This window comes from Phocoena sinus, chromosome 19 (genome assembly GCF_008692025.1).
Source record: "Phocoena sinus isolate mPhoSin1 chromosome 19, mPhoSin1.pri, whole genome shotgun sequence".
In the NCBI taxonomy this organism is placed as follows: domain Eukaryota; kingdom Metazoa; phylum Chordata; class Mammalia; order Artiodactyla; family Phocoenidae; genus Phocoena; species Phocoena sinus.
In genome coordinates, this window is record NC_045781.1 from 40,042,847 (window position 1) to 40,068,366 (window position 25,520).

Here is a 25,520-nt window from a genome sequence, read left to right on the forward strand (position 1 = left end):
ACAGGCAAGTGATTGAGAGGGAGATTGGGGAGGGCCTGAGGGCCCTGCTGGGCAGGTTAATCCAACAAGATGAGAGGAAATGGGGATCCCACATTTATATTTGAAAATGTGAGTACAATAGGAAAGGTAACCACAGAGCAAGTGGGGCTCAGTCCGGGGGTGTTGGGGGCCTTTAAATGCCATGTGAATGAACGTGCTGTGGGGTGAGTGGCTATAGAGGCCCCACTGGCTTGGGAGAAGAATGGGCTGCCCCTGTTTGCCCATCTGGATGCCATACCTTCAGCAGACCTCTAGCAGTTCCAGAAGGACTGGACAAATGGGTGTGGTGAAGTTTATATATCCCAGAGAAACAGGCAGACACAGGAGCAGAGATGACCCCCTTAGCATGAGTTGGGGGGTGTTGAGGGGTCAGTCCAGCCCCGTGTGCAGGTGGGTTGCACACACAACCTCCAGCCCCTGTGCACAGGAGCTGCCTCAAGTCCCTTCTCTTCAGTCACAGCACAGGACTGACGCCACTGCCGGTTTTTGTGGGTCTGATTGCCTGCTCTGCTTACATCCCTTCAACTCCTCCCCCTTGATTCGCTGTCCTCTTCTCATAACAGGTCATGCAGAACAACCACATTGCCTCGGTGACCCTATATGGCCCCCCCAGGCCTGGTGCCCACCTGAGAACCGCGGAACTCCCCTAGGAACATCACCACCCATGCCCCTCTGCCCCATGGAACTGTGTATCGCATCCTGTTCAGCAGGCCACCCTGTGGGTTTTCTTGGACACCTTGCCAGTGTGGAAGGGCTGTTGTGGTATTTTGAGGTGGGGCTCAGGCTGGGTGCTCTGCCATGGGGTGAGAGGCCCAAATATTCTTCTGTGCGATCTCAGCCTGCTGGTGCCAACAGGGGACACAGACTGCAAAGAGAAGCACAAACTCTGAGCCTTGATACCTGGACCCAGGAGCTCTCGACTAACATGTAAGGAGACAGGGTTCTGTCTCCCCTGTCCCCAACACATTGGGAAAACTTGGGGCTTTTTCTCTGGCTGAGGACACAGGCACCCAGACAAGGACAGGGTCCTGCCTTTGGCCCAACATTGCCACATGACCCTTAAGGCAAGCAGGTAGCATGTCCGTAGTACTTGGTTGCAACTTTTGCACTACATCCACTTTAGTTACTTGATGAGCTGGCTGTGGCCAAGGTGGCCCACTTGCCCTTCCCTGTTTCTTTCTTGCACGTGCTCCCTGCCAGGCCCAGTAGGCACACCGAACTGGTTGAAACACAACTTTCTACTATCAAGGTACGTGCCCAGGCCTGGTTCCCACCCCTCTTGGAGCCAGCCTTCAAGGCCGCCTGTTCCCCTACTCTGCCCCAACCTGGCTGGCAGGGCTGCATGTTTCCATCCTGTTTGCCTCTTTGTTTTAATGCCAAAGTTTTAGCCAAAGACATCTTCCTTCTTTTTTTGTGTTTCAGCATTCTGTTCTGCACCGTGGGCTTGGCCCCCCTGCCTCAGCTCTGGGCAGTGTCCCCTGGCCGGGCCCATTCACGGCTCAAGGCCTCTGGGGCTCATGGAGGGCTGGGCTGCTCAGTCTCTTCGTGGGACTTGCTAAGGAAAGTAGCATATGTGCTTTAAAAATATTAATCCTTTTGAAAAGAATTGAGAAGAGAAATGTATAATTTTATCCCATTTTTAATATTTTGGTCTAGCAACTTGTGATACATAGATGACAATTTTGTGAGTTTTTCAAATGTGTGTACAGATTTTTGTAAATATGACTCTTTTGTAATTAACTCATGTACAGCCTCATCCTGTATAGTTTAACAATGAATGTGCAGGGGACCTGCCCTGGGCGCCTGTGTGGTGCCTGGGCCTACAGCCAGGCTTGTGTGGCGTTCCCATGACATTGTGACTGGTGTCTTCCCGTGTGGACTGTGGCCTGGCCAGAGACCCTCACACATCCCACTGTGGGGCAGCCAGGACTGTTCCCATCCTCCTAGCATGGAGGAACCTTCCTCATGCCCTGCCCATACCCCTCCTCCAATAAAGACCTATGCCCTCCACGACAGCTCCCCATGTGCTGTTGCTGGGATGTTTATACTAAAATGAGCGTGGAGGCGTTGATTTTTTTGAGAAAGGGGGTGGTTGTAGAATATGGGGAAACTTACAGCTGGAGGAGTCATCTTAGAAAAAGGTTCCTTGGCTCCTCTGAAGGGGGTAGCACAGGCTCCAGTGGGAGAATGGCACAGTTGTGTGGGTGTAGGTGGGTAGCTGGATATGGAGGAAGACTAGGTAGGACAAGGCGCTCAGTCCCTGTGTGTCTCCATCCCTAATGTTCCAGCTAGCCCAGGGCTCAGGAGGGCTTGGCCCCAGGAAAGCAGATCTAAAGACCTAGACGTGGCTAAGAATGCAGTTTGAAGGGGCAAATAGGAAGCAAAACACCTACTTTCAGATTGAGTTGTGGCAGAATGGCTGCCAGTTCCATGAGGACTGAGGCCAGGCCCCTACCCATCCCTGTGGGGTCCAGCCTTAAGAAAGATCTGCATTTGTTGGCCTCACTCTAGGGGTTCCAAACTAAGAAGTATGGTCAGATTCCATGAGCCTCTGCCACCCCCACCCCCACCCACCTCCCTACTAGGAGGGCCAAGCACGTTCACCTACTTGGCAAAGAGCCTGGTTCTCCACCACCTCAGCCCTGGCTGTCTCAAAGGGCCACCATTAGATTGGTTCCAGATCACCTCCCAATAGGGTGTGTCAGCAGGAACCAACCTCAATCTTCACTCCCTGGGACCTTCTGGAGGAAGACACCTGGATGCCCCTTTCTGGGGAAGAATCACATACACAGCACTAATCCGCCTGGGAAACCTACCCTTCAAGCTACCTCCCACTTACCTCCTGGGTCTGAATGAGGGGGACTTAGAGCTGTGACAGGTGGCTAGGGGCCCCACTGGAAGGGACCCGCAGCGACAGGCCATGGACGCGCACAGGCTGGCCCGTGTGGCCGGTGCAGCAAGTGCCACATAAGCCATATGTCAGCAGCCGAGAGCCCGTGCACTACAACCAGCTCGCGGTAAAAGCAGGGGTCGAAGGTGCGGAGGTGCGGAGCGGCTGAAGGTCGAGGGATGCCAAAGGTGCGGAAAGCAGGGTGAGGCTCAGGCGTGAGACGCAGGCGCTGTAGACACATGCCCAAAAAGACGTCGTCAATGGGGAAAAGCTCAACCTGCGCGCAGGCACCGGCCAGGCGGCGCAGCGTGGCCCCCGAGAGAACGAAGCCGCCGCCGCCTGCGTAGGCCGGGTAGGCGGGCAGGCCGTACACAGCCTCAGGGATGTAGTACTTGCTGGCCCGCACGCGGATTGGCCGCGCCTGCACTATCACGTCACCTGCAAGCAGGTCCTGCTCCGGGTCCCTTGGCGCCAGGAACTCCAGCAGGTTTCCCACGTGCACAAACACGTCGGCGTCGCCCTTAAAGACGAAGCGCACGTCGGGGCAGTAGGCGGAGGCCCAGGCCAGAAAATGGATCTCCTTGAGCGTTAGGTTGAAGAAAGTGTCGTCGAAGGCCCAGAGCAGGATGTCCGCGTACGCACGGCTCTCAGCACGCAGCAGGGCGCTCCAGTGCGTTCGAGTGCCCGCCCCCTCCGCGTCTGCCCCGTCTGTGCCCGCGCCCCGGGGCACGCCCAGCAAAAACACCCGGCGCACTAGCGCCCCCTGCACGCGACCCTCAGCACCCCACGTCTGGCGCACTGCTTGGCGCCGCTCGAAGTCCGCAGCCACCGACTTCACGGCGATGAGCAGGTCGGGTCCGCCGGGGGGTGCGCCATTTCCTCGGCACTTGTGCGGCTGGTTAATGAGGAGAGGGAAGCGCCGCTGGTCCTTGGCTCGAAGATAGCGGCCAAAGTCAAAAGGTCCCGTGGGCGTGGGCGGCTCCGGCGTATCCTCTTCGTAGGCCGGCGGGGCTGCGCCCGCGTCCGGCGCCTGAAATACACGGAGCCCCGGGGTGGGCCCCGGCGCCGCCCTCCCTTGAGCTCGCGGCGCGTTCGTCGTCGGGGCCGCGCCATCGCGCTGCGCATAGAGCAGGAGGCCGAGGGCGGCGCCGAGGAGCAGCGTGAGCGACGCTTCTCCGCGTAGGCGTAGCCTCCGCCTCATGTCCGCCTGGCAGGCGCCCGCGGCCCCTGCGGAAAGACTCAGTCAGGGGCTCAAGCCAAGGAAGCCAGCAGCCGGCAGGGGCTCCGGCCCCGCCCTCCCCGGGGGTAGGGCGCGGGAGACCACACGCCTGGGGTCTCCAGCTGCCGGCTGTTCATCCCCCTCCGTTGTCCTCCTACTTTGGGCCCTGACCCCCCCACCGGGATGGGCACCCTGAAGGGTCAAGAAGTTCCTCCTAATAGCCGACTCCCACCCTCTCAGCTCCGGCCTAGCACGGTGCCCCAGAGCCAGAACAGGGAGACGCGGAGCCTCGGCCCCACCCTCTTCCCGCGTTGAGGCTGAATCCCTTCTACCCATCCCTACCCACCACGGCGGTCCTTGGGATCCTGATACACGTTCGGCCCTTGGGAGCGGCGTGGCCCCGGATGCCGGGGCCTCCGGGGCTCAGCGCGGGGTCCCAAGGGCGGCCATGGACGGGGCCTGGGCCAAATGCAACGTTGGCAGGAAGGGGGGCCGGGGCCGCTGCCACGTGACCCTACAGCTGTGTGCGCCCGGACATCTGGAGCTCAGTCAGCTCCGCCCTGGCGCTGCCGGAGCGCTGTCTCCTAGTGGAGACTAATCTCTGAGAGGGATCCTCACGGTCAGCTCTCTCAGGGAAGCTCAAAGAGGTGAGTTCTGGTCTCCGTGCAGGCTCAAACTTCCCAATTCTGCTTTTCCGGGGGACGGGAAGAAGCACTAACCTTTCTGGTTAGTTTCCCCACCCCTGCCTCTCCGGAGCAGAAAGGGCCTGGGCTGGGCAGGAGCCCCAGCGCAGGAGGGCTTGGCATCGACCCCTCCCAGGCCATCCTTGGAAGTGCCTCTCCTCAGCTTTCCAGGAGCCCTGGTTCCGCAAGACAGGGTCCAAAAAGTGCCCCGGATACATGGCTGCCTCCTCTCTCCTGGCTCTGCCATGCCCGCCAGCAGACACACCACGCACACAAGGACCAACAAAACTGCGTGCGCAATTCTCACAACCCTGGCAGCAGCTGTCATTGATCATGCCCAGATGGGGGACGCTGCCCCTCAGGGAGTTAAGTGACTTGCCCAGGATCGTACAGGCAGAAGGTAAGAGCACTGTCCCAGATCTTCTGGAATTCAGTCCAAGACTCTTTCCTCTGTCCTCCCTTGCCCCTCTCCCTATCCATCCACTTGGATGCAGGAGAGGGGGGCCAAACCTGTCTGCTTTAACTTCACAGGTGAGCACTTCAGTCTGTCTCTCCAGAAGCAGTTCTGAGTTCTTTAGTCCCTAGTGCCCCAGGCCATCATCACCTCCTGCAGGAAGAAATAACCAAGCCTGGGCCCACTGCAGGCCAGGTAGGGCTGGCAGGGATTGGTTTAGCTTGGGGGACTCCTGAAGTAGACCAGTGAGCAAAGGTTTTGATGTGGACACAGGCGGGCAGAGAGGCGCTCTGGAGATTGGGGCCCAGGCCTTGCCCAGCTCTGGCTGCCACCTCTCTCTTCTTGGAACTCAGAGCCTCCAGGTCCCAGCCATGCAGTGGGGCCTGGAGTAGACAACACCCACCCCACCCCGCCCCGCCCCACCCCACCCAAGAGTTTCTGAGGGCAGACTGTGAGAACCAGCACTGCTACCCAGTGCCATCCTGTTTCCAGTGGCTGTGACTGGGCCTTCTGACTTCTTCCCACCAATATTCTCCCTTACAAAATAAACCCTCTGACCCGAGCCTCCCTCTCCCGGTCACAGACTTCTCAGGAGTCCTCTACTCCGGCTGTCTCTGCTGCCTCACCTCCCATCCCTCCTGTGGTCTGGTTTCAGGCTGTCCACACCATGTCCCAGAAACAGCCCCCACCTAGTAACCTTTTCCCTGACTCCAGTGGACACTCCGCAGCTTTGACAGATTCGCAGCCTCCTCACAGCAGGCTTCCAAATCTGGTTTTCCTCCTTCCAATTTGGGTTGCTCTTTTTTCTGGTTGGTGACCTTCAGGACCTCCCCCTGGGCCACCCCACCCACTCCCACCTGTACATTTCTGAATCCTGGGCCTCGACACTCTCCTGAACTGAAAACTATAGATCCAGCTATCCTTGGACTCTCTCCCTGGATGTTCTACAGGAACATCATGCCCAACTTGTCCCAAACAGAGCAAGCACTTCACCTCCCCCAGGGCCCCTATCTCAGCAGGCAGCTCCACCTTCCCTCCAACTGGCAAAGGCAGAAACTCTGGAGTCCTCTCCCACCTCCCTCATTCAGTGTCACCAGGCCTGTTGTCCTTTGTCCTAACTCAATGTTCATCCCTTCCCTCCATCTCTGCTGCTACTGCCCCAGCCTGGGGCGCTGTCTTTTCTCTCTCTCTGCATCCTCACCAGCCTCCCAGCCTTAACTGCCAAAACCCTTTAAAGGCCTCTCACTAGCCTCCAGATAAAATCCAAACTCTGTAAATTGGCTTACCTGACCCCATGCTCTCTGCCTCCCCCACTCACCAATGGGTCTCTGCAAATCCACCCACCCCTAGATCCAGCCACTCTAAACCTTCTGTTCTAAATCCCTTCCTCTCACCTCCCTCAAGACCTCACCTGAGGCTGACCATGCCCAGAATATTGCCCTTCTCTCAGTCCACCACCCACAACATTCACACTCATTTCTCTCCCAGGAAGCCTAACCCCTAACCTGGGTTAGGCCCCTGCTCAGTTGCTCCCATAACTCCTTGTATTTTTCACATCAAAAAACTGGTAGTATTTTATTACTGTTTCTTAATATTCAGAGTCTCAGACTGAGTGTGAACTGGGGACAGGCAGGATTCATGTGTTTTGTTCACCACAGTATTTGCAGCACCCAGGACGATGCCTAGAATACAGCAGGTCCTTAATGAATTATATTGAATTAATGACTAGTAATGAATTGTTCTGTGAATGAAGAGGTAAGGTCTGGCTGAAAGCCCCTCTTCTGCGGTGGGAAAAGGTGAGGTCGACCTCTTGCAGCAGGTCACCCATACGCTCTGTCTCTATCCTAGTATCTAGAACAGAACCTCCAGTGGCACCCCAGCAGACATTGTGGGTGCTTGTCTGACTCCTGGAGAGGGCAGCCATATCTGGTTGTAAGTATGGCGTCAGAGTCCCGTGGGTGGACAGGAGGTCAGCAGTAGCATTAGAAGGGACCCTACAGTCACCCAGGTGCTCCAAACCCTGGCTGGGCAACTGGCCGACTGCCCCTTTCTCTGGTACCCAGGCTAGGCCAGGCCGCCATGGGGATTTGCGAGGCCCAGCAAGTCCTCTGCCAGGCTGGTGAGTTCGTTCTCCTCGAGCGCCTCCACCAGGCGCTGCAGCGTGGCGCGGCGGCCCTCGGCCTGCACGAAGCGCCGCAGCAGCTGGAAGGCCTGCTCATACAGCCCTTCACGCTCGTATTCATAGGCCAGTGAGTCAAGCGCCGGGTCCCGCAATGCACGACAGCCGCGCTGCAAGGAGCGCCCTACCTTGCGCCACTTGAGGCCCACTGAGCGCGCGAACGTCTGTTGGTCCTGCAGGCTCAGCGGCCGGTTCACTGCAGGGGGAGTGGGAAGCGGAGTGAGCTCGGGACACCCTTCCATTTCCGCCCCGCGACTATCCCGCGCAGACCTCGCCCCTCCCCAAACTCCATCCTCCCGAGGATCCTGCCTCTGCTTCTCTCCGGGAGTCTCACCTACGGGCTGACCATGGAACAGAAAAGTCTGGCCAGACGGCGGCGGCGGCGGCTTCTCCTCCGACGGAGAGGGTGCCAGAGACTGCGAGGGGGCCGGAGCGCCCTCCACGTCGCCCCCTTGGCCCCCCGAGCCGCACGTCAGATTCCTGAGCGCATCCTCCAACTCTGTTAGTTCCTCATCCCGGAGCCGGTCGGGCTAGGGAGGGGAGTGCGGCGTCGGTGGGGGTCTTAGCCGCGAATCCCCACCCCACCCTGGCCCCAGCCCGGCCGCACCTTCTGGGCGAAGATGCAATTCAAACAGCGCTCCTCGTCGGTCAGCAAGGCATCTAGCTGCTCCGCGCCGGCGCGCAGCTCCAGTTGCAGCGGCACGGAGTGCAGGGTCAGCTCAGCCGCCAAGCACCCTTGCAGCGCGGCGCGCAGTGCCCCCTCGCGGTAGGTGCGGAGGAAGCGGCCGCAGGCCTGGCGCCCGCTGAAACGCAACTGCACGATCAGCTGCGGATCGCTGCGGTGGATCTTGAGCATCTGCAGCACGTCGGGACTCCCGCCACTCTCTGCGGAGGCAGGCAGTCAGGTGGCATGCGGTCCCCCTGCGGGGCCATTCTCCAAGAGGCCGGAGGACGGATGAAGCCCCAGGTAAGACGCCCTCCCCATCCCCAGACCTAGGGGCGCGGCTATACGCCAGAGCTCCCAGCTGGGAAGCAAATTGGGATGCAAACAGCAACAACCCAGAATAAAGGCCAGGACCTATCACAGGGAGCACCCTAGGATGGAGTGTGTGCTACTCTATCCCCAATCCTGAAGCCCCAAATGAGGGTGGGCAAAAAGGACATGCAAGAGACTTTGCAGGGTAGAAAGGGGCGTTTGCCCTGGGCAGCCAAGCCCTCTGGGTAGGTGGCTGGCGGGACAGGGGGCGAGAGGTCTCAGGTTTTTGGCCTCCTAGTGTGGCTCCCCCCGCCCTGGAAGGAGAGGGGCTCTCGTCGCTCTGAGGCCGGAGCCAGATCCCCCTATTGGCTTCAACCTCCAGTGGCCTCTGCCCTGAGATGGGAAAAGGGGACCCAAAAGGTAGGTACTGGGGAGGGGGTCTTGGGCAAGGAGTGCTGCAGTGAGAGAGGAAAAGAAGAGAGAGGCGCGATTAGTAGACAGCAGTGAGCGGGCTGATCCGGGGAGTGGGGGGCATGGAGCAGGGGGACGTTAGTGCGCACATAGATCATACAGAGACACAAGAGACACAAGTCTACACCCAAGGGCACACATGCATACACAGAGAAGACAGACCCTACACAACCAGGCGTCCTCCTCCTCCCTTCCCTAACGAATCTTTTCCTTAAAGTGGTGGTTAAGCACAGGCCCACAGAGTTGAAGAGGTGAGGTCTCAGTCCCTGGCCCCGCCCACAAAAGGCCCCAGGCCGGCCTTTCCTCTCCAAGTGCCCGCCCACTCACGCACCTGCCAGGGCAGTCCGCAGAGCCCTGTACACCGCCACTTTCTGCTGCGGGTGAGCGTAGGCATCCGACAAGACCACCTTGTCCAGCGAGGACTCCACAAATAGGTAGGCACTGCCCACCCACTCCTCGAGCCCATTTGGCCCAGCTGCCATCTTGCCTCCTGGGGACAGAGATAGGCATTCAGATCACCCAGCTCTGGAGACAATTGTCCAGTCCCACGTGGCCGAGCTGTCCCCTCAGCTGCCATCCAGCCGTCCCCACCCAGCTGGCATACTTATGAGGGTAAGTTCATCATCCCACAGGCAGCCCCTTGTGCTTCTGGCTCTGTACAGCCCAGCCCAAACCAGCCCAGCCCAGCCAAGGTTTTCAGTGAGGACTGTCTCTCCACTGTTTTCTCAGAGAAAGAGCCCAGGGTCACAGGGATGGAAGAGGAGAGGGACAATGTTGCAGTAGAAACAACAAGTTCTGCTCCCTCCTCAGGCCAGGGTGTCTCTCTCTTTTTTTTTTTTTTTTGCGGTATGCGGGCCTCTCACTGTTGTGGCCCCTCCCCTCGCGGAGCACAGGCTCCGGACGCGCAGGCCCAGCAGCCATGGCCCACGGGCCCAGCCGCTCTGCGGCACGCGGGATCCTCCCGGACCGGGGCACGAGCCCGCGTCCCCTGCATTGGCAGGCGGGCCCCCAACCACTGCGCCACCAGGGAAGCCCGAGTGTCTCTCTTTTCAAAGCTGACTGGAGACATCCTTATCCTGGATGGTGCCCATGCCCCACAGCACAACGAGACCCATGTGCTGGTATGGTATGCCCTCAGCTTAAATTTGAGCCCCCAGGATCCCTGTGGGACCACAGCCCCCACTTTGGTTTTCTAACCTGAATTCCTACTATATCTCCAGGCTTCACTTCAAAGGACACCTGTAGTTTGCGCCTGCCCAGATTCCCTCCCGCAATCCTGACTGACCTCTGGGGCCTTCCACCTTCCCTTGTCTCAATCCACATGCCTGTTGGAGGGGCGAACTCCACTCCCTAGCTCCAGGCCTGGGCAAGTGAAACAGGCCTAGCCAATCTGCATATTCCATTCGCCTTCCTGAAATGATTTGTTCAGAGTTGGGCACAGGATTCAAGTTGGACCAATCAAAATCAACCTGCAAATTTGGCTGGATCAATAGGAAAGAGGCGTAAGTTTCCCTTCCTATCTTGAAGCTGAGCTAGAAGGAAGGGTAGTTCTCTGCCACTGCTTGGGAACAGCCTGACTGAGAATGAAACTGGCACAGGAGGCTACAGAGCCAAGAGATGAAGTGCACTCCTAACCACACTGTGTCCCATCTTGGACTTTTCCATTATGTGAGCTAAATCATTTCTGTTTATTCTGTGTTTCAGATCTGCCCCCAAACCCTAACGTGAGAGCCAAATCTGGGACAGTACCTAGGAAGGAGCGCTCCAGCATCACCCAGACCTGGCAAGAAAAATGATACTTGATAACCCTACCCTGCGTCTGAGCACAGGGATGTACCTTTTGAGCACTGCCCCCCCCATAATCTTTTGGTAGAAGACATATTAATACTTGTGTGTTTACCCAAAACCATAGTCTGGAAATTAACAGGAAGTTACCATTGTTTACCTCTGTTGGGGAAGGGGGAGACTTGGCGTGATTTTTATTTTCACTGTATTTAGCGATATTCTACTTTATGTAAACCCTGTAGATGCAGTCCCGCCCCAAGGGGTGGATAAGTAAGGGTGGTAGTCTCCCCAGCAGGCCTACCTGCGGGACATTGAAAACCTGGAGGAGGGGGGAAGCTCCCTCACACTCACTACGACTGGACAAATGGGAGAAGTCAAACAGAAGTCAAACAGGCCTGCGAGGCTAGAGGTCGAGAAGGACAGATAACCTTTGAGAAGCGGCCGGGGCCCTTGGCTCGTTTCGCGCCTTTGGGAACTCCTTTCTACGTGTCCTTCCAAAGAAGCCCCTCCTCGGGAAGCCCCGCGCCCCACCCACCCAGAGTCCGCCTCTCTGCGGGCGGGGCCGGGCTGGGTTCTAGGAACTCTTAGCTGGATACCGACTCAAGAAAATATAACCCCTATGACCGGGAGCCAGCCGGTGCAGCGTTCTATTAACACGGCCTAACAGTCCCTGGGTAGCCCCACCTCTGGCCGGGTGGACGGTGACGGCCTGCTGGCGGGCGTGGCCCCTCAAGGACTGACAGGCTGAGAGTCCCAGCATCCTACTCAGCTGGGCCGCTCCCGAGCTCTCGAGGGGAGCTCCCCTGCCTCCCTCGTTCTGGAGTTCTGCTCTTGCTACTGGCCGGGGAGGGCAAAGGGTTTCTGCTCAAATATCTGTTCAGAAACAGCCCCACCCCGTCCTCTCACCCACAGGGTCCTGCCGCCCCTTGAAATCCCCTAACTGAGACAAGGAACTTTCGGGGACTAAGGTCCGTACCCCTCTCTCCCGCCTCCCACGGAAACAGCCCAATAGGCCACCACCACCACCTGACCCGAGCAGCCGCGGATGACAACCGCGCCGCGCCCATGCTTCTGAGCCAGGATCCACCTCGGCTCTTGCCGGCACTGGGAAGCCCACCCACCCTCTGCACTAACCTGGCCGCCTCGGCTCGTCCCGGATTCCCACGCCCGCCCGGCTCCGCTGGATTCGCGCTGCTTCCGGGTGTGCGCGGAGCGCAGGGGCGGCGCCCCAGTCCGAGCCGCCCCTTCTGTCCCGGCGTCCCGCCCCTCGGGCTCCCCGCAGTTCCTTCCCACCACTGTCCATCGCCGCCAGTCCCCAGTCTCTGGGCAAAACCCACCTGGTCCGCTGAGCAGGTAAGAAACTGGCGCCTGAGGTTGGACAGCAGGGAGAACAGCCCGCGGCAAGGGACTTCGAGGACTTGTGGTTCTTACGAGGCCGGAGGGCCCCAGGGTGAGAGTTGCTCCTCTTCCTCCAGTGGGCAACGGATGGATCAACAAGGAGGCGCCCCTTGAGGACCAGACGTTTCTGGTGCCTTCTGTGTGGTAGAGCTCGAAGATCTCTGATCTCTGATACTCCCTGACACTCTGAACGGGGTGCCGGTGGGTCCCAAGTTCAGGCCTGGTGGAGGGTATCAGAAGCCCCAGGATACGCGAGGCGCAAATTCCAGCAGGGACCGTTAGCCTAGAAAATAGAAAACTGGCCAGTGGCGTGAAACGTTGGGTACGAAAACCTTTAAGGACCTTAAACTAAAATTGGCAACTTCAAAGAGGACGCACATTTTCCAACAAAGACCGCGCTCTCTCTGAGGTGGGTCTGCTGAATTCCAGCTGAACCTAAGCCGCCCAACGGGAGCCTGGGCTGCTTGGGGTTCAGGATCGGAACTTGAACCCAGGGTTCCTCAGGCCCCAGAAACCCAAGACTTTCTCCGCCCCGCCGGCCTTCTCTTGGAAGCACTCGGGACACCTCCCCCTGCGAGGTGGACGAAAGAGCCTCCCTTCTCTGGGCGGATTCGGTTGTGCCCCACACGCGTCCCTGCTTTCTGATTGGCTTGTGGTCTCTGCCAATTAAAAGTTTTCCCTAATGCTCCGGCCCTATTAACCCTATCGTTACTCTCTAGTGATTGGCGGGGGTAGGACCGGGTTTCTCAACTTGGGACCTGTAGAATCCACCGGCGCTTGTTGAAATTCAGTTTCCTGGGCCCTACTCTTTTCGGAGAGCCTAACTTAGTAGGTGGGGCCGTGGAATCTGTAGTGTGAACAAGTGTCCAAGTGATTCTGCTGCCCCGCGCCCTTTGAGAATGCCTCATTTCAATGGTCCTCGGTGCTTGGGCTTAGTCCTCCCCTAGTACTCAGGGTCGAAATTGGGAGGAAAGCAGTTCAGTGACCCCTGTGAGACTAGTCTGGGACATCTGGAGGCTGTAAGCGTGTAGTATAGGGAGGCAGGGGGAGGCAAGAGGGGCCCTCTGAGCTGGGGGGAGGACGTGGTTGTCTGGAGTCAGAGCCTGTGCATCCGCCTTCCAACTTGCTCAGAGAAAACTTTGGTAACTAGAAGAAAGATCCCATAGCATCATCCCAAATCCGGTATTCGGCTTTATCAACGTGGTGTACCGGTCGTGGTTGAGTTCCTTCTAATATAGCATGAAACGTGGATTTGCTCAACAAGTGAGAACGTAGTTTAAAGGAGAATCAGAGATCCTCGGCATCCAGGGCAGACTTCATGGGTCTGAGACCTGTGCACTGCACAGGGCCCCAGGCTTGGTTTAATAACTTGGTTAAATGCTCTGCTGTCACTGTCTTGAAACCCTTAATAATGTTTTGAACAAAGAGACCCACATTTTCATTTTGCGCTGGGCTCTGCAAATTACATGGCAGCTCCTGGGCTACAAGCATTTCTACACGTAGGCTCCAGGTGTTTCCCTCAACACTTTGGCCTTCCTGCAGCGGAACCCCCACCCTGCGCCCGGCCATGGCGGAGCCTGGAGAACAACTGCCGGAGGAGGTGCTGGCACTCATTTTCCGTCATCTGCCCCTGCGGGACCGCGCCGCTGCCGCGAGGGTTTGCAGAGCTTGGGCTGCCGCTGCCACCTGCAGCACTGTGTGGCACAACACGAACATCAGGTGAGCAGGCTCCTCCCCCTCCCGCCTCCTCCCTGGCTCGGTGGAGTCAGGGCTTGGGGAGATACAGTGACTCTCCCCATATTAAAAAGCGTAATCAGGACTTCCGGCGGTCCAGTGGTTGACTGGGCATTTCCAATTCAGGGGGAGTGAGTTCGATCCCTGGTCAGGGAACTAAGATTCCACATGCATGGACCACCCCCCCCCAAAGTGTAATAATTTCTAACATTTATTGGCCACCAACTGTGTACCAACCATTGTTCTAAGTGCCTTACACATATTAATTTATTTAATCCTCACTAAAACTTTATGTTAGATGGTAGATATGGTAGATAGGTGGTATTATTATCTCCGTTGCACAGATAGAAAATTGAGGCAGAGAGATTTAATCACTTCCTTACTCAGCTGAGAAGTAGCAGAGGCAAATGTGAACCTGGCAATCCAGAGGCTACGCCCCGCCTCCTTAAAGACCGCTGAGAAAGCCCTGTTCTTAAAATATCATTGGCTCTCCGTGGCAAGGTTTCAACCAGCGGCAGATGCATCTGAAGTCTTCTAAATGGATAGGATGGGAGTTCCCTTCTAGCATCACCTTGGAGCGACCAGGCATGGTCGGGACAGGGAGGTTATGTGGGGAGGGGGCAGGAAGTGGGGATGGTAGCTAGAACCCAAGCTGAGGGGTGGATTAGAGGCCTCTCTCCAGGTCGCGGGGACTCGGCCGGCTGATGCCTTTTCTCCACCACTCTACCCCCAAGTTGCGACTGTGAGCTAGAAGGCATGCAGCCGCAGTACCTGTCCGCTTGCCTGGACCACGTTCAGAATCTACGTCTGGAATTTGTGCCGTCCAGGGAGCCGAGCCGCCTGGCGGCCATAGAGTTGCTGACCGCACTGGCTGGCCGTAACCCCGAGCTGCGAGGCCTGTGCCTGGAGTGCCGCGGAGAAAAGCGGCTCTTCGACTCGGGTCGCGACGTTCTGGACGCCGTGCACGCCCTCTGTAGGGCCGCCCGCGCGCTGCGCCACCTCGACCTAAGGCGCTTGCCCTTCACACTGGACGACGCGCTGGTGCTGCAGGTGGCACACGGCTGCCCGGAGCTCTGCAGCCTTTTCCTGGATAACAGTACGCTGGTGGGCAGCGTGGGGCCAGGCTCCGTGCTGGAGCTACTAGAGGCCTGCCCCTGCCTGCGCGCCCTCGGCCTGCACCTGGCCAGCCTGTCGCGCACCGCGCTCGAGGCACTGGCGGCGCCAGACCGCGCACCTTTTGAGCTCCTGGCCCTGCGGTGCGCATGTCCCGAAGACGCACGCGCGTCGCCCCTGCCTAACGAAGCCTGGGCCGAGCTGAGCCGCCGCCACCCTGGACTGGCCGTAGAGCTGGAGCTGGAGCCGGCTCTGCCTGCCGAGAGCGTGACACGCGTCCTGCAGCCTGCTGTGCCCGTGGCTGCGCTGCGCCTCAGCCTCTCTGGGGACACCGTAGGCCCGGTGCGCTTCGCAGCGCGCCACTACGCCGCAACCTTGCGCGCGCTCGAGGTGCGCGCTGCCGCCTCTGCCGAGCTGGACGCCGCGCTGGAGGAGCTGGCAGAGCGCTGCGTGGGCCTGCGCGAAGTGCACTGCTTCTGCGTGGTGCGACCCTCCGTGCTGCATGCCTTCCGCACGCACTGCCCGCGCCTGCGCAGCTACACGCTCAAGCTGACGCGGGAGCCGCATCCCTGGCGGCCCACGCTCGTGGCGTGAGGCGACAAACCCTCTTTCCCCTCCCTGCGGACGTGTGGCCTCTGAGATGCTGCGTGGGTTTGCGCCGGGGCGCGTCAGCTGCTAGTCCGCTCCTTTAGGACTCTGTTGTCTCTTGTCCCTCTCGAGAATTGGGGGCTGTGGGATGGCGTCAGTACCAGCCCGGAGCAACCTGAGTCCACTCGTTGCTGTCAACATCTGCAGACACCCACTGTCCCCGCCATACGGGGATCACCCTCCTCCAACCCCAGTCCTCTGCAAACGTTGCTCGGCGGCCCCGGCGTGGGAGGAGGGAGGGCACTGGTTCAAAGCATGCCTCAGGGTTGAGTGTGAAATAAATCAAGCAGTATCTCTACGTCCTGTGAAAGGCCGGGTCCGCTCTGAAGGGGGAGGGAGGAGAACCAGCAGATGCCGGAGGAGGGGCAGGGGTGGGAGAGTTCGAGACCTCACGGTTTACTTCCACTGGTGCGGCCCTACTCCGCCTCCCGGCTGCTGGGTCAGGGTCGGGGCACTCGCATCTTCGGAATGACAACGCCCCAGGGTTCGGCGGGAGGGGGCCAGCTTCTCCTTCCCCCACCCTCCCGCTCTCAAGCTCGCTCCTATCTGCCCCTCTACCCGAGGCTTCACTATGCCCACGCCATCGCTTTATAGGACTTTCCCAGCCCACACCACGCTGTGTACGCTGGATTCTCCCGAAGAACAAAGGAGGAAACAGCGGGCCTGAGAGAGGGGTGGGACTCGAACGCAGGTCTACTTCCCTACCGCACCCTGCCCCCACGCACATACTGCCCTTTCTGTCTGCCAGTGCTGAGGCCGCGGTCAGAGCCCCGCCCCGCTGGTTCGCACGTGGCCCCCACCTGACCCGGCGCCGGGAGGCGGAGTAGGGCGGAGCGGGAGGCAAACGCAGCACTTTCCGCGGCTTTGACAAGCCTGCGGCGGCCGGGCCCAAGCGTTAAACGGGGCCGGGACTGCGCCATGCAGGAAGCGCCAGTCGCGCTGCCCACGGAGCCGGGCCCTAGTCCCGTGCCAGCCTTCCTTGGCAAGCTGTGGGCGCTGGTGGGCGACCCGGGCACCGACCACCTGATCCGCTGGAGCCCGGTGAGGGCTGGGGCCTTTCGACTTCCTCAGTGGTCCCCGGGATTCCTCCACGTCAGTGAACGTCCACGCTCACCCAGTCCCTGCCTGGGACGGGGCTGAGGGTCCCTTGATTCAGCCGTCCAGGGTATGCGACGGCTTGGAGGGGGTATTCGAGATGGAGGTGAGGCGACTTCCTCCGGGCAGAGGAAAGGGTAGGAGCCTTCTGGAGGAGACCTAGAACCCGAAGGATCTTCCAGGTCATTTAGTTCCCACCCTGCCCATCAGACAGATTGGAACACAGAGAGGCCAGGAGAAGGGAAGGGCTGGGCCTGGTTCTAGCTCAGAGTCACATCGCGGGTCTGGGAGCCGTCCGGGGCTGGAACCCAGGTTTGCCCACTGCTCTTACTTTCAGAGAACCGAGTACGGAGTCTGGGTGGGCTGGGATAGAGATTGTGGTCGCCCCAGGCTAGGCCAGAGCTGGTTCTGGCCTGGCCTCGTCCCACGTCCCCACGAATGGCAGCCTCGGTCCCCAGAGTGAGTGCGAGTGTGTATGCGCGCGCGCCAGAGCGCTGGCTTCGCAGTAGGCGGGCACCGCTCACGATGTCGTCTGGTCTCCGCCCGCACGGTGGGTGGGCGGGCGGCCTTCTCCACAGAGCGGGACTAGTTTCCTCGTCAGCGACCAGAGCCGCTTTGCCAAGGAAGTGCTGCCCCAGTACTTCAAGCACAGCAACATGGCGAGCTTTGTGCGGCAACTCAACATGTGTGAGTCCCTAGGGCCGGTAGGGACGCGGGCGTGGGTGACTTGGTGCGGGGGGGGCGGGGCAATTTACGCCCCCACGCCCTACTCCCTAGACGGTTTTCGAAAGGTGGTGAGCATCGAGCAGGGTGGCCTGCTGAGGCCGGAACGGGACCACGTCGAGTTCCAGCACCCGAGCTTCGTGCGCGGCCGAGAGCAATTACTGGAACGCGTGCGGCGTAAGGTGGGGGCGGCCTGCAGGAACCAGCAAACCGGGGTGGAGGTGGGACAGCTGTTTCCTGCGACTCTGACTTGAGGGTGCCTCCCACCTGCAGGTGCCTGCGCTGCGCGGCGACGACGGCCGCTGGCGCCCTGAGGACCTGGGCCGTCTTCTGGGCGAGGTGCAGGCTTTTCGGGGAGTGCAGGAGAGCACCGAGGCGCGGCTGCGGGAGCTCAGGCAGTGCGGGGGAGGGGGCGGAGGAGGATGGGGAGGCGGAAGGGAGGGTCTGGGCGAGGGGGCACTGGCTTCCAAGCGTTTCTAGGCAGTTCCTTCCTCTCTCATGCCTTGGCGCCTCCATCAAGAGCAATGGGCCGAGCTGAGGAAGTCTGTTGTCTATGGACGGGTGATCATCCGAGTGGGCGCGGGTTCAGGCCTGCCGTTCTGTGGGGGGTGGTGACCGGGCGAACTCTCAGATGCCTCAGCACCCTCCCACGCCTTTCCCCCAGGCAGAACGAGATCTTGTGGAGGGAGGTGGTGACGCTGCGGCAGAGCCACGGTCAGCAGCACCGGGTCATTGGCAAGGTGTTCCTCTCTCCCCTACCCCACTTCTCTCTCTCACTCCTGAGCGTACCACCCGCCCCCCAGTCCTGGAAGCCACCTGGAGTGCCTCGTTAGGGTGGGGGGCAAGGTCCAAAGTATGAGTTAACCCTTTGCTTTCTCTTCAGCTGATCCAGTGCCTCTTTGGGCCACTTCAGGCGGGGTCCAGCAGCGCAGGAACTAAGAGAAAGCTGTGAGTGAGAAACCCAGGGACACCCCCACCCCTTCCAGGACCCTCACAGAAACCCAGGCAGGACTCCTTCTCCTCCAGAAGCCCCTTCACCTGGAATCCTCATTCTTTTCCCCTGCATTACAGTCTTCCTCACCCAATGGCCATCCCCCCAAGGGCCCCCTTCCAGGGCTTTCCCCCTCTACCCCCAACTCTACCACCAAAACCCCCACTCTCAGACCCCTCAGTTCCAGGACCTTAACCCCATATTTCCACCCCATCATCCCCTTACCCCTCACCCCAAAGCATCCCAACAGCAGAGGGTCTGGGTCTCAAACCACACTCCCTCCCTCCCCTCTCTACCCCCAAAGGGCCCCCATCTCTGGGGGGAGCCCCTTCTGCCTCTAGCATGTGACTGATGCCCTGGCAACAGGCCTCAGCTCTGCTGACTTGGCTGCTGGGGCCTGTGGGAGGGAGGTGGTGCAGGCTGAGGGGCATGGGAGATGAACCTACCCAGCCCCCTGCCTGTGCCCTGGCCACCCTGCACAGGTCCCTGATGCTGGATGAGGGGTGCCCAACACCAGCCAAATTCAACGCCTGCCCCCTACCTGGTGCCCTCCTGCAGGACCCCTACTTTATCCAATCGGTAGGTTTTTGCTTCTCTCTTCCCTAGAGCACAGCTCGGTTTATGGAGAGCCTGTTCCCTTTCCACATTCCCCAAAAAGAAGAGAAGATGGAGGCCAGCTTTCCCTCCCACCAGACCCAGGTTCCCCAGCATGGGCCCAGCTTCCTCCCTCAAACCTTCCCCCTTAGATCTAGCTCATGTGGTACTGGTTGGGTTCTGGCTTACCCTGTGGCTTGAGGTGAAGGGCTGGGCCTCATCTTCTACTTAACAGCCTCTCCCAGAGACCACCCTGGGCCTCAGCAGCCCTCACAGGGCCAGGGGCCCCATCATCTCTGACATTCCGGAAGACTCTCCATCCCCTGAAGGAACCAGGCTTTCTCCCTCCAGTGGTGGCAGGAGGTAAGAGGGACAGAGGCTGCCCTCTGGGGAGCCTGTGGCTGAGGGCCTGGCAGCCCAGATGGCTGTGGGGATGGGGGAGAGGTCAGTGCCAGGGTCTGGCTGAAGCTTTTCTCTGGTGCAGGGAGAAGGGCCTGGCACTGCTCAAAGAAGAGCCAGCCAGCCCAGGGGGGGAAGGCGAGGCCGGGCTGGCCCTGGCCCCAAACGAGTGTGACTTCTGCGTGACAGCACCCCCACCGCTGCCTGTGGCTGTGGTGCAGGCCATCCTGGAAGGGAAAGGGAGCCTTAGCCCTGAGGGGCCCAGGAGTGCCCAGCAGCCTGAACCAAGAGGCCCCAGGGAGGTTCCTGACAGGTGAGCAGAGAGACCATTTTTGACTGTAAGCCCCGTGGGCCACTTCTGCAGCTAGATCAGCACTAACTAGCCCCCAGACTTCCCAGCCTTCTCTGCCCCTTGGTGGCTGGCTGGTCGGTTGGGCACCACGGTCTCACCTGATTTCTCAGAGCTGCTCTAAGGAGTACCAGCTTCAGAGGCCCCTAGAAAGTGGAAACATGTCAGTGGTAGGGCTCAGGAATCTGCATTTTAAATGCAACCACTGGGGTGCTTGTAAAGTACGCAACAGTTTAAGAACCACTGATATTGATAATTGCATAGGGAGGGGACACAACCCAAACCTCAGGCCAAAAGTAGGAAGCAGAGGCACTCTCTGTGTGCCCCTCTATGTGTGTGTGGGGGATCGTCTTCCAGCATTTTCTGTATGTTGTCAGATTTAGATCCTGATGTATTCAGGTTCCTTGGGAACCTAATGGGGGATGGGGTTGGGCACTGCAGGCCAACGGCAGTTTTCCATGCGCAGGGGGCCTCTGGACCTGGAGAGAGGAGCCCGGAGCCCGGAGAGTCTGTTGCCTCCAATGCTGCTTCGGGCCCCCCCTGAAAGTGTGGAGCCTGCAGGGCCCCTAGATGTGAGTACACCTTCAGCAGGGCAGAGGCATGGGGCTTGATGGGGTCCAGCTGTTTGTGCAGCCTGGGGAGGACACCACTGACCCAGAGCTCCCCCTAGGTGCTGGGCACCAGCCTCCAAGGGCGGGAGTGGACTCTCATGGACTTAGACATGGAGCTGTCCCTGGTAAGACGGGGGTGGGGAGGGCAGGGGGTTCAGGGTTGTTCAGCCAAGCCCTTTAGTCCACAGCTGTTCTCCCTCAGCCAAAGCCCCAGCTCCCCTCCCCAGCTGCTTCCTGGGGTTCTCTTATGCAGTTGCAGCCCTTGGTTCCAGAGAAGGGTGAGACTGAGCTGGCGGTCAAGGGGTTAAATTCTCCAGGGCCAGGTAATAATTGTGGTGACTCAGGACCTGGGGGAGGCCCATAGGGGCCTGAGCTACCACGATTGCGTGGGCGGGGCAGTTGGTGTTTTGGAGGGAAATCCCCGGAGGCAGGCTGCTCTGCAGAGTACTGCTTAAGCTGCTTGAGCCACTGGAAGAGAGTGGGGGGGTTGAGAGTGGATGTTTCATCCTAACTGACCGGAGGGCAAGGCGAGTAAAGCTCTCCTTCCCTGAAGAAAGGAGGCGACCATTTCTCCCCGCTGAGCACAGCCCCACTCCTCCTAGGGAAGGACTCCATGCTGGGGGCACCACTCCTGCTGGATGTCCAAGCCGCTTTGGGAGGCCCAGCCCTCAGCCTGCCGGGAGCTTTAACCATTTACAGCGCCCCTGAGAGCCGCGCCTCCTACCTGAGCCCAGGGGCCAACCCCTCCCCCGAGAGCCCTCTCCTCTCTGAAACCAGCCTGGCTGAGGGGCGGGCTGGCCGCCAGCACGCCCGGCTCGGCTTCCTTGAGCCCCTGCTGGAGGCTGAGTGAAGCCCCTCCTACTTTGGCAGCCCCTCTCCAATACCGAGCCCTGCATAAAACTGCGTTTTTTTCTGTGTTTCTGGTCTCTTTTCTCTACCGACCATGGAGCACAGAAGTCATGGGTGGGGGGCGACTTGGCATTCGTAGCAGCGTCCAGATCCTAGGGCTTTAATCGAGGAACCCTTGAAGGGTGGAGGTGCTTGGGGAGCCTGCCCCTAGTTCTCCTGCTTAGGCCCCATCCTCCGGGTCCGAATCCAGGGCTGGCGCGTGGCCACTGCGACCTCCGGGAAGCGGGGACTTTTGGGGTCACACCCAGCACCGCAGTGCATCCGTTCTGTGAGCCTGGGTAAGCTGGTCTCCTCTGAGCCTTGTCTGTGACAGGCAAAGATGGGTGTAAAACGCCTGGGAATTGCCGGGGTACTTGGGGCCGCGGGCTTAACTGTCCCCTCCCTGACTCATCCGGCGCGCCCGGGGTGAAGAGGGAAAGCAGACTACGTGTACGAGCCCAGGCGGTACGCGGCTTCCGCAGCCTGCCTCCCCTTGTCCCGGGAAGAATGGCCCCCTTTCCCCACCCCCTCCGGGTTCCCGGCAGCCCTGGCCGGCCCGCCCCCGCCGCAGCTGCTGCTTCCATCTCTACCCCGCCCGGCCCTTTCTGCCTCGTCATCTCCTCCCCAGCCAAGGCTTGACCAGTGAGTGGGGCCGCCGGGAGCGCACGGACCGGGAGCTCCCCGGACCCCCCGGCTGCGGTAGGGAAGAGAAACTGAGTTTGGGCAAAATCCGCGCCCCACCAAAACCAGCCGCACCCGAAGGAGGTCTGTGAGCCCCGCCCCTCGGCAGGACTCTAGCTCTGGGGCTGGGTGGAGGGGAGTTAAGGGTTCGCACGTGCTCAAAGGCTCCCGCAGTTTTCCACCACCTTCGCTCCCTAGCAAAAGGACGCGCGGGGAGCGAGGTGGGGAGGGCGGCAGAGACCCCGTCCACGCCTCGTAACTGGAGCTGCCTGGTGCTCCGGGAAGGATCTGGGCTGTGAGCACTGAAGGAGATAACTTCGGTATTCACTTCTGAGCATTGAGTTTCAGGGTGAGGACCCGTACCAGCTGGTGTCTCTGCACCCCAGACAGGACAGAGGACAGGACTCGGGGTAACGGAAGGAGGAGGCTAACATGAAAAGAACTTGGGGAGGCGTGAGAGAGAAGGAGGGGCCAGTCTAATCTTCCTCCTCCCTCTCTGCACCTGTACAGAGTGGGTTCTGTCCTCCCTCCCTTCCTGCACTCGATTTGGGGGACAGGCTTTGGAAGCCTCAAGTGAAGAGGGCAGAGGATCCACAGTACACAGTGCAGTGATGTCAGCCTAGTGGTGAGAGTGTATGTTGTTCACGGGGGTACGGAGGAGAAGGAACCAGTCTGCTTGTGGGACACTCAGGCATTGGGGTGGATGAGGGGACATTTGAGTCTTGGAGGATGGATCCACAGCATGGAGGGAGGAAAGGGCATTCCAGGCCTAGGCAACAGCACCTGTGAAGTCTGGGAAGTGCCAGTACTGAGTGGTGGAGGGAAGTGGGGGAAGGCCTGGCTGGCCAGGGGGTGGGAAGTGAACAGATAGTCTGGATTCTCTCTGATAAGCTGTGGGGGTGTGGGGGACAGGTAGTTACGGCTGACATTTTGCTTGGCAGGAGACCTTGTAGTTCAGGCTGGAGCAAGTCAGATTCCACTTCTGCCACTTGATCTCTCTGAGCCTGTCCCCTTATCTGTAAAATGGGGACAAAAGCCCTACCCCAGAGAGTTGTCAAAGTCACTATTCTGTGGGGGTGATGGGATAGGAGTGAGCGGTACTCAGAGAGACTGTTATAGGAGATGAGGTGACCACAGAGGGGTTGAGGAAGATGCTGATAACTCACTGAGAAGTGGAGGAGCAGCATTTGTCCCTGATGGGACATGAAGGGAGAGAGAGGGGTAAAGGGTAGTCCTGGTCTCTGCTCATGGCCTGGGGGAAGGGCTGACACTTCAGTGTGGCTAGGAGGGGTGAAATGACCAGGGAGGCATAGCATGACACCAACTAGTGAGACCTGGGAAGCAGGATGGGGGCTAGGACCAAATCCTAGACCTAGAACCAGGTAAGGAGGTAAAGGAGGGACCCCAAAGGGAGGACGAGATCCAGGAGGGTGTTTTGTGGACAAAGCCAAGGCCAGGGGAGATGGGCTGAGAGGGGGAGTGGTCCAGGGCCTGACCTAATTGCCCTTAATGCCAGGGGCCTTGCTGCCTGGGTCAGGCCACCCAAGAGGAGATGGGCCATTGTCCTTGGTTGTCAATAAATGAACAAAGCAGATTAATTTCTGCCTAACACCTGCTGTTTGGAAGAGACAGCCTCTCAAAATGGGAGGATCTATGGAGGAAAACAGTGAAAATTCAATGTTTGCTGGTAGCTTTTGTGAGTTGGGCCCTGGGTACTTAAAGTTGATGGCTGTAAATCATTCCCAGGGCAGCAGGGAGACAGTTTGGTCTCAGGTGATGTCAGGAGATCTTGGTCAGAGCTAAGACTCAAGAGAATTCAGGTATCCCTGCTCAGGTATTAGAACCAGGAGAGACCATGAGACCACTTTGGGGTTATAACGTGGTGGTGGCATTGGTGAGGTGGTGCAGGGGCAGGGCCTGTCCTGGAAGGATGGACCTCAGGATAAGGGGTATGGACTTCCTCCGGTGGGTGAGAGGAGCAGCGGAGGCTCCTAGCACTTCAGGATCTGGGAGTGGGGGGATTCGGGGCTCTGCAGGGTCTAGGATGGAAGTGAAAAGCTAGACTAAGTAAGTGGTGAGGTTGACAGAAATATTGGACAGGCTGGGAAGAACTTGACTGCAAGCTGGGTGTGGGGGTATCAGGATCAGTTGTAGGTCTTTCTGCCTGTTAAGTTGGGGAAGCAGGTTGGGAAAGAGAAGTTAGTTTGGATAAACTGGGTCTGAATGGATCACAGGATCTGCAGGTGGCAGGGGCTCAGGAGGGAGGACATGCTTGGGGAGAGCCGTCAGAGTAGAGACCCCAGTCACGGGTGTTCACTGGGGCCCTGGGAGAGAGGTCAAGGTCAGGGGAGCTCCGGCCCCCACTACCTCTCTCCCCACCACCTCCCATGCAGCCCCCACCATGGGCAACACGCAGGAGAGGCCATCAGAGACGATCGATCGCGAGCGGAAACGCCTGGTAGAGACGCTGCAGTCGGACTCGGGGCTGCTGCTGGATGCGCTGCTGGCACGGGGCGTGCTCACCGGGCCCGAATACGAGGCATTGGACGCGCTGCCTGATGCCGAGCGCAGGGTACGCCGCCTGCTGCTGCTGGTGCAAAGCAAGGGGGAAGCCGCCTGCCGGGAGCTGCTGAGCTGCGCCCAGCGAACCGTGCGCGCGCCCGACCCCGCCTGGGACTGGCAGCACGTGGGCACGGGTGAGAGCTCGCGCGGGGGCGGGGCCTAGGTCAGAGGAGGGGGCGTGGCGTGGGAGCAAGGAGTTGAGGTCTTCCCCAAAGACCCGCACGTGTGCAGGGGAAACCTCAGAGGGGTAAAATGAATCTGAGACACTCCCACCTCCGCCGTAGGCTACCGAGAACGAAGCTACGACCCTCCATGCCCAGGCCACTGGACTCCTGAGGCAGCTGGCTCAGGGACCGCATGCCCCTGGCTGCCCAGAGCTTCAGATTGCGATGAGGCCCGGGGTCCTGAGGACTCCGAGGCAGCGCAATCCGGAACCCTCGAGGAAACTGAGCCAGAGCTGGAAGCTGAGACCCCTGAAGGGGCTGAGCCGGAGTTGGAACCCCAAATGGATCCTGAACCAGAGCCAGGGACAGAACCACAGCCAGAACTGGAGCCGGAGCCCGACCTAGAGGCTGGGGACGAATCTGAAGGTGTGAGGCCGACCAAACCTGGTGGGAGGGCGTGGCCTGGGGGGCGGAGGGGGGGGTCCACCTGACTGACCACATCCCTTCCGTCATCTCTAGATTCCTGAAAGCCTTAAAGCTGACAGGCCGCTCCTCGCCCTAGCAGGATGGGATCTAGGATCCTGCCCTGCCGGGGTCAGATGCCACGAAGGCTCCCTCTGTCCCAGTACCACTGAAAGTGAATAAACTCTGGAGGGTCAGCTTGGACTCTGTGATTCTGGCTCTTTGCCCAGGAACTAGGGTGTGGATTTGTACCTCTAAGTCCCAATGACCTGGGCAGCCCTGTGCCTACGGCCCAGTCCTCAACCCCTTTCCATCCTCAATAGCCCAAGCTGTACCCCTGGAGAGTCCCCAGTGGGACAAGGGCCAGACCCTTGGGCCCTGCTCCACAGCCCTTTTATCCTCGTGAACCATT

General features: G+C 59.4%; 4 protein-coding genes across 23 annotated transcripts in view; 3 read left to right on the plus strand and 1 right to left on the minus strand.

Moving 5' to 3' along the window:
* The window catches only part of C19H16orf70 (chromosome 19 C16orf70 homolog), a 28,378-nt gene extending 26,288 nt beyond the window's left edge, over positions 1–2,090 (plus strand). For both annotated transcript variants that reach the window (XM_032612365.1, XM_032612364.1), the window contains one exon: positions 603–2,090. In XM_032612365.1, coding sequence (XP_032468256.1) covers positions 603–689 — 87 coding nt within the window. In that variant the 3' untranslated portion in view covers positions 690–2,090. The remainder of the gene's footprint in view (positions 1–602) is intronic.
* On the minus strand, positions 1,663–12,425 carry LOC116743643 (UDP-GlcNAc:betaGal beta-1,3-N-acetylglucosaminyltransferase 9). 4 transcript variants are annotated; one of them, XM_032612362.1, is made up of 6 exons: positions 11,831–11,899; positions 9,243–9,401; positions 8,072–8,349; positions 7,799–7,994; positions 6,361–7,660; positions 1,663–2,213 (listed from the first exon to the last, which is right to left on the minus strand). In XM_032612362.1, exons 2-5 carry the CDS (start codon positions 9,391–9,393, stop codon positions 7,350–7,352), a joined length of 936 nt encoding a protein of 311 aa, XP_032468253.1. In that variant the 5' UTR covers positions 9,394–9,401; positions 11,831–11,899; the 3' UTR covers positions 1,663–2,213; positions 6,361–7,349. The 4 variants fall into 4 exon arrangements, with proteins under 4 accessions (XP_032468253.1, XP_032468251.1, XP_032468252.1 ...); XM_032612363.1 differs by lacking the exons at positions 1,663–2,213; positions 11,831–11,899 and adding an exon at positions 12,034–12,425 and having other exon boundaries at positions 6,859–7,660; XM_032612360.1 differs by lacking the exons at positions 6,361–7,660; positions 7,799–7,994; positions 8,072–8,349 and having other exon boundaries at positions 1,663–4,156.
* FBXL8 (F-box and leucine rich repeat protein 8) lies at positions 11,660–15,886 on the plus strand. 2 transcript variants are annotated; one of them, XM_032612368.1, is made up of 3 exons: positions 11,660–12,049; positions 13,637–13,813; positions 14,563–15,886. In XM_032612368.1, the coding sequence occupies exons 2-3, from the start codon at positions 13,662–13,664 to the stop codon at positions 15,533–15,535; spliced, it is 1,125 nt and encodes a 374-aa protein (XP_032468259.1). In that variant the 5' UTR covers positions 11,660–12,049; positions 13,637–13,661; the 3' UTR covers positions 15,536–15,886. The 2 variants fall into 2 exon arrangements, with proteins under 2 accessions (XP_032468259.1, XP_032468260.1); XM_032612369.1 differs by having other exon boundaries at positions 11,935–12,049; positions 14,656–15,558.
* A 502-nt stretch (positions 15,887–16,388) lies between these two features.
* LOC116743641 (heat shock factor protein 4) lies at positions 16,389–25,312 on the plus strand. Of its 15 annotated transcripts, none has more exons than XM_032612344.1 (17): positions 16,389–16,630; positions 17,263–17,371; positions 17,462–17,589; positions 17,681–17,805; positions 18,072–18,147; positions 18,291–18,355; positions 18,881–18,977; positions 19,228–19,355; positions 19,477–19,704; positions 20,207–20,312; positions 20,411–20,476; positions 20,605–20,674; positions 21,451–21,538; positions 21,868–22,004; positions 24,314–24,616; positions 24,767–25,072; positions 25,166–25,312. In XM_032612344.1, exons 1-17 carry the CDS (start codon positions 16,508–16,510, stop codon positions 25,171–25,173), a joined length of 2,163 nt encoding a protein of 720 aa, XP_032468235.1. In that variant the 5' UTR covers positions 16,389–16,507; the 3' UTR covers positions 25,174–25,312. The 15 variants fall into 15 exon arrangements, with proteins under 15 accessions (XP_032468235.1, XP_032468237.1, XP_032468238.1 ...); XM_032612345.1 differs by having other exon boundaries at positions 16,447–16,630; positions 24,314–24,492; XM_032612346.1 differs by lacking the exon at positions 19,477–19,704.
* The last annotated feature ends 208 nt before the right edge of the window (positions 25,313–25,520 follow it).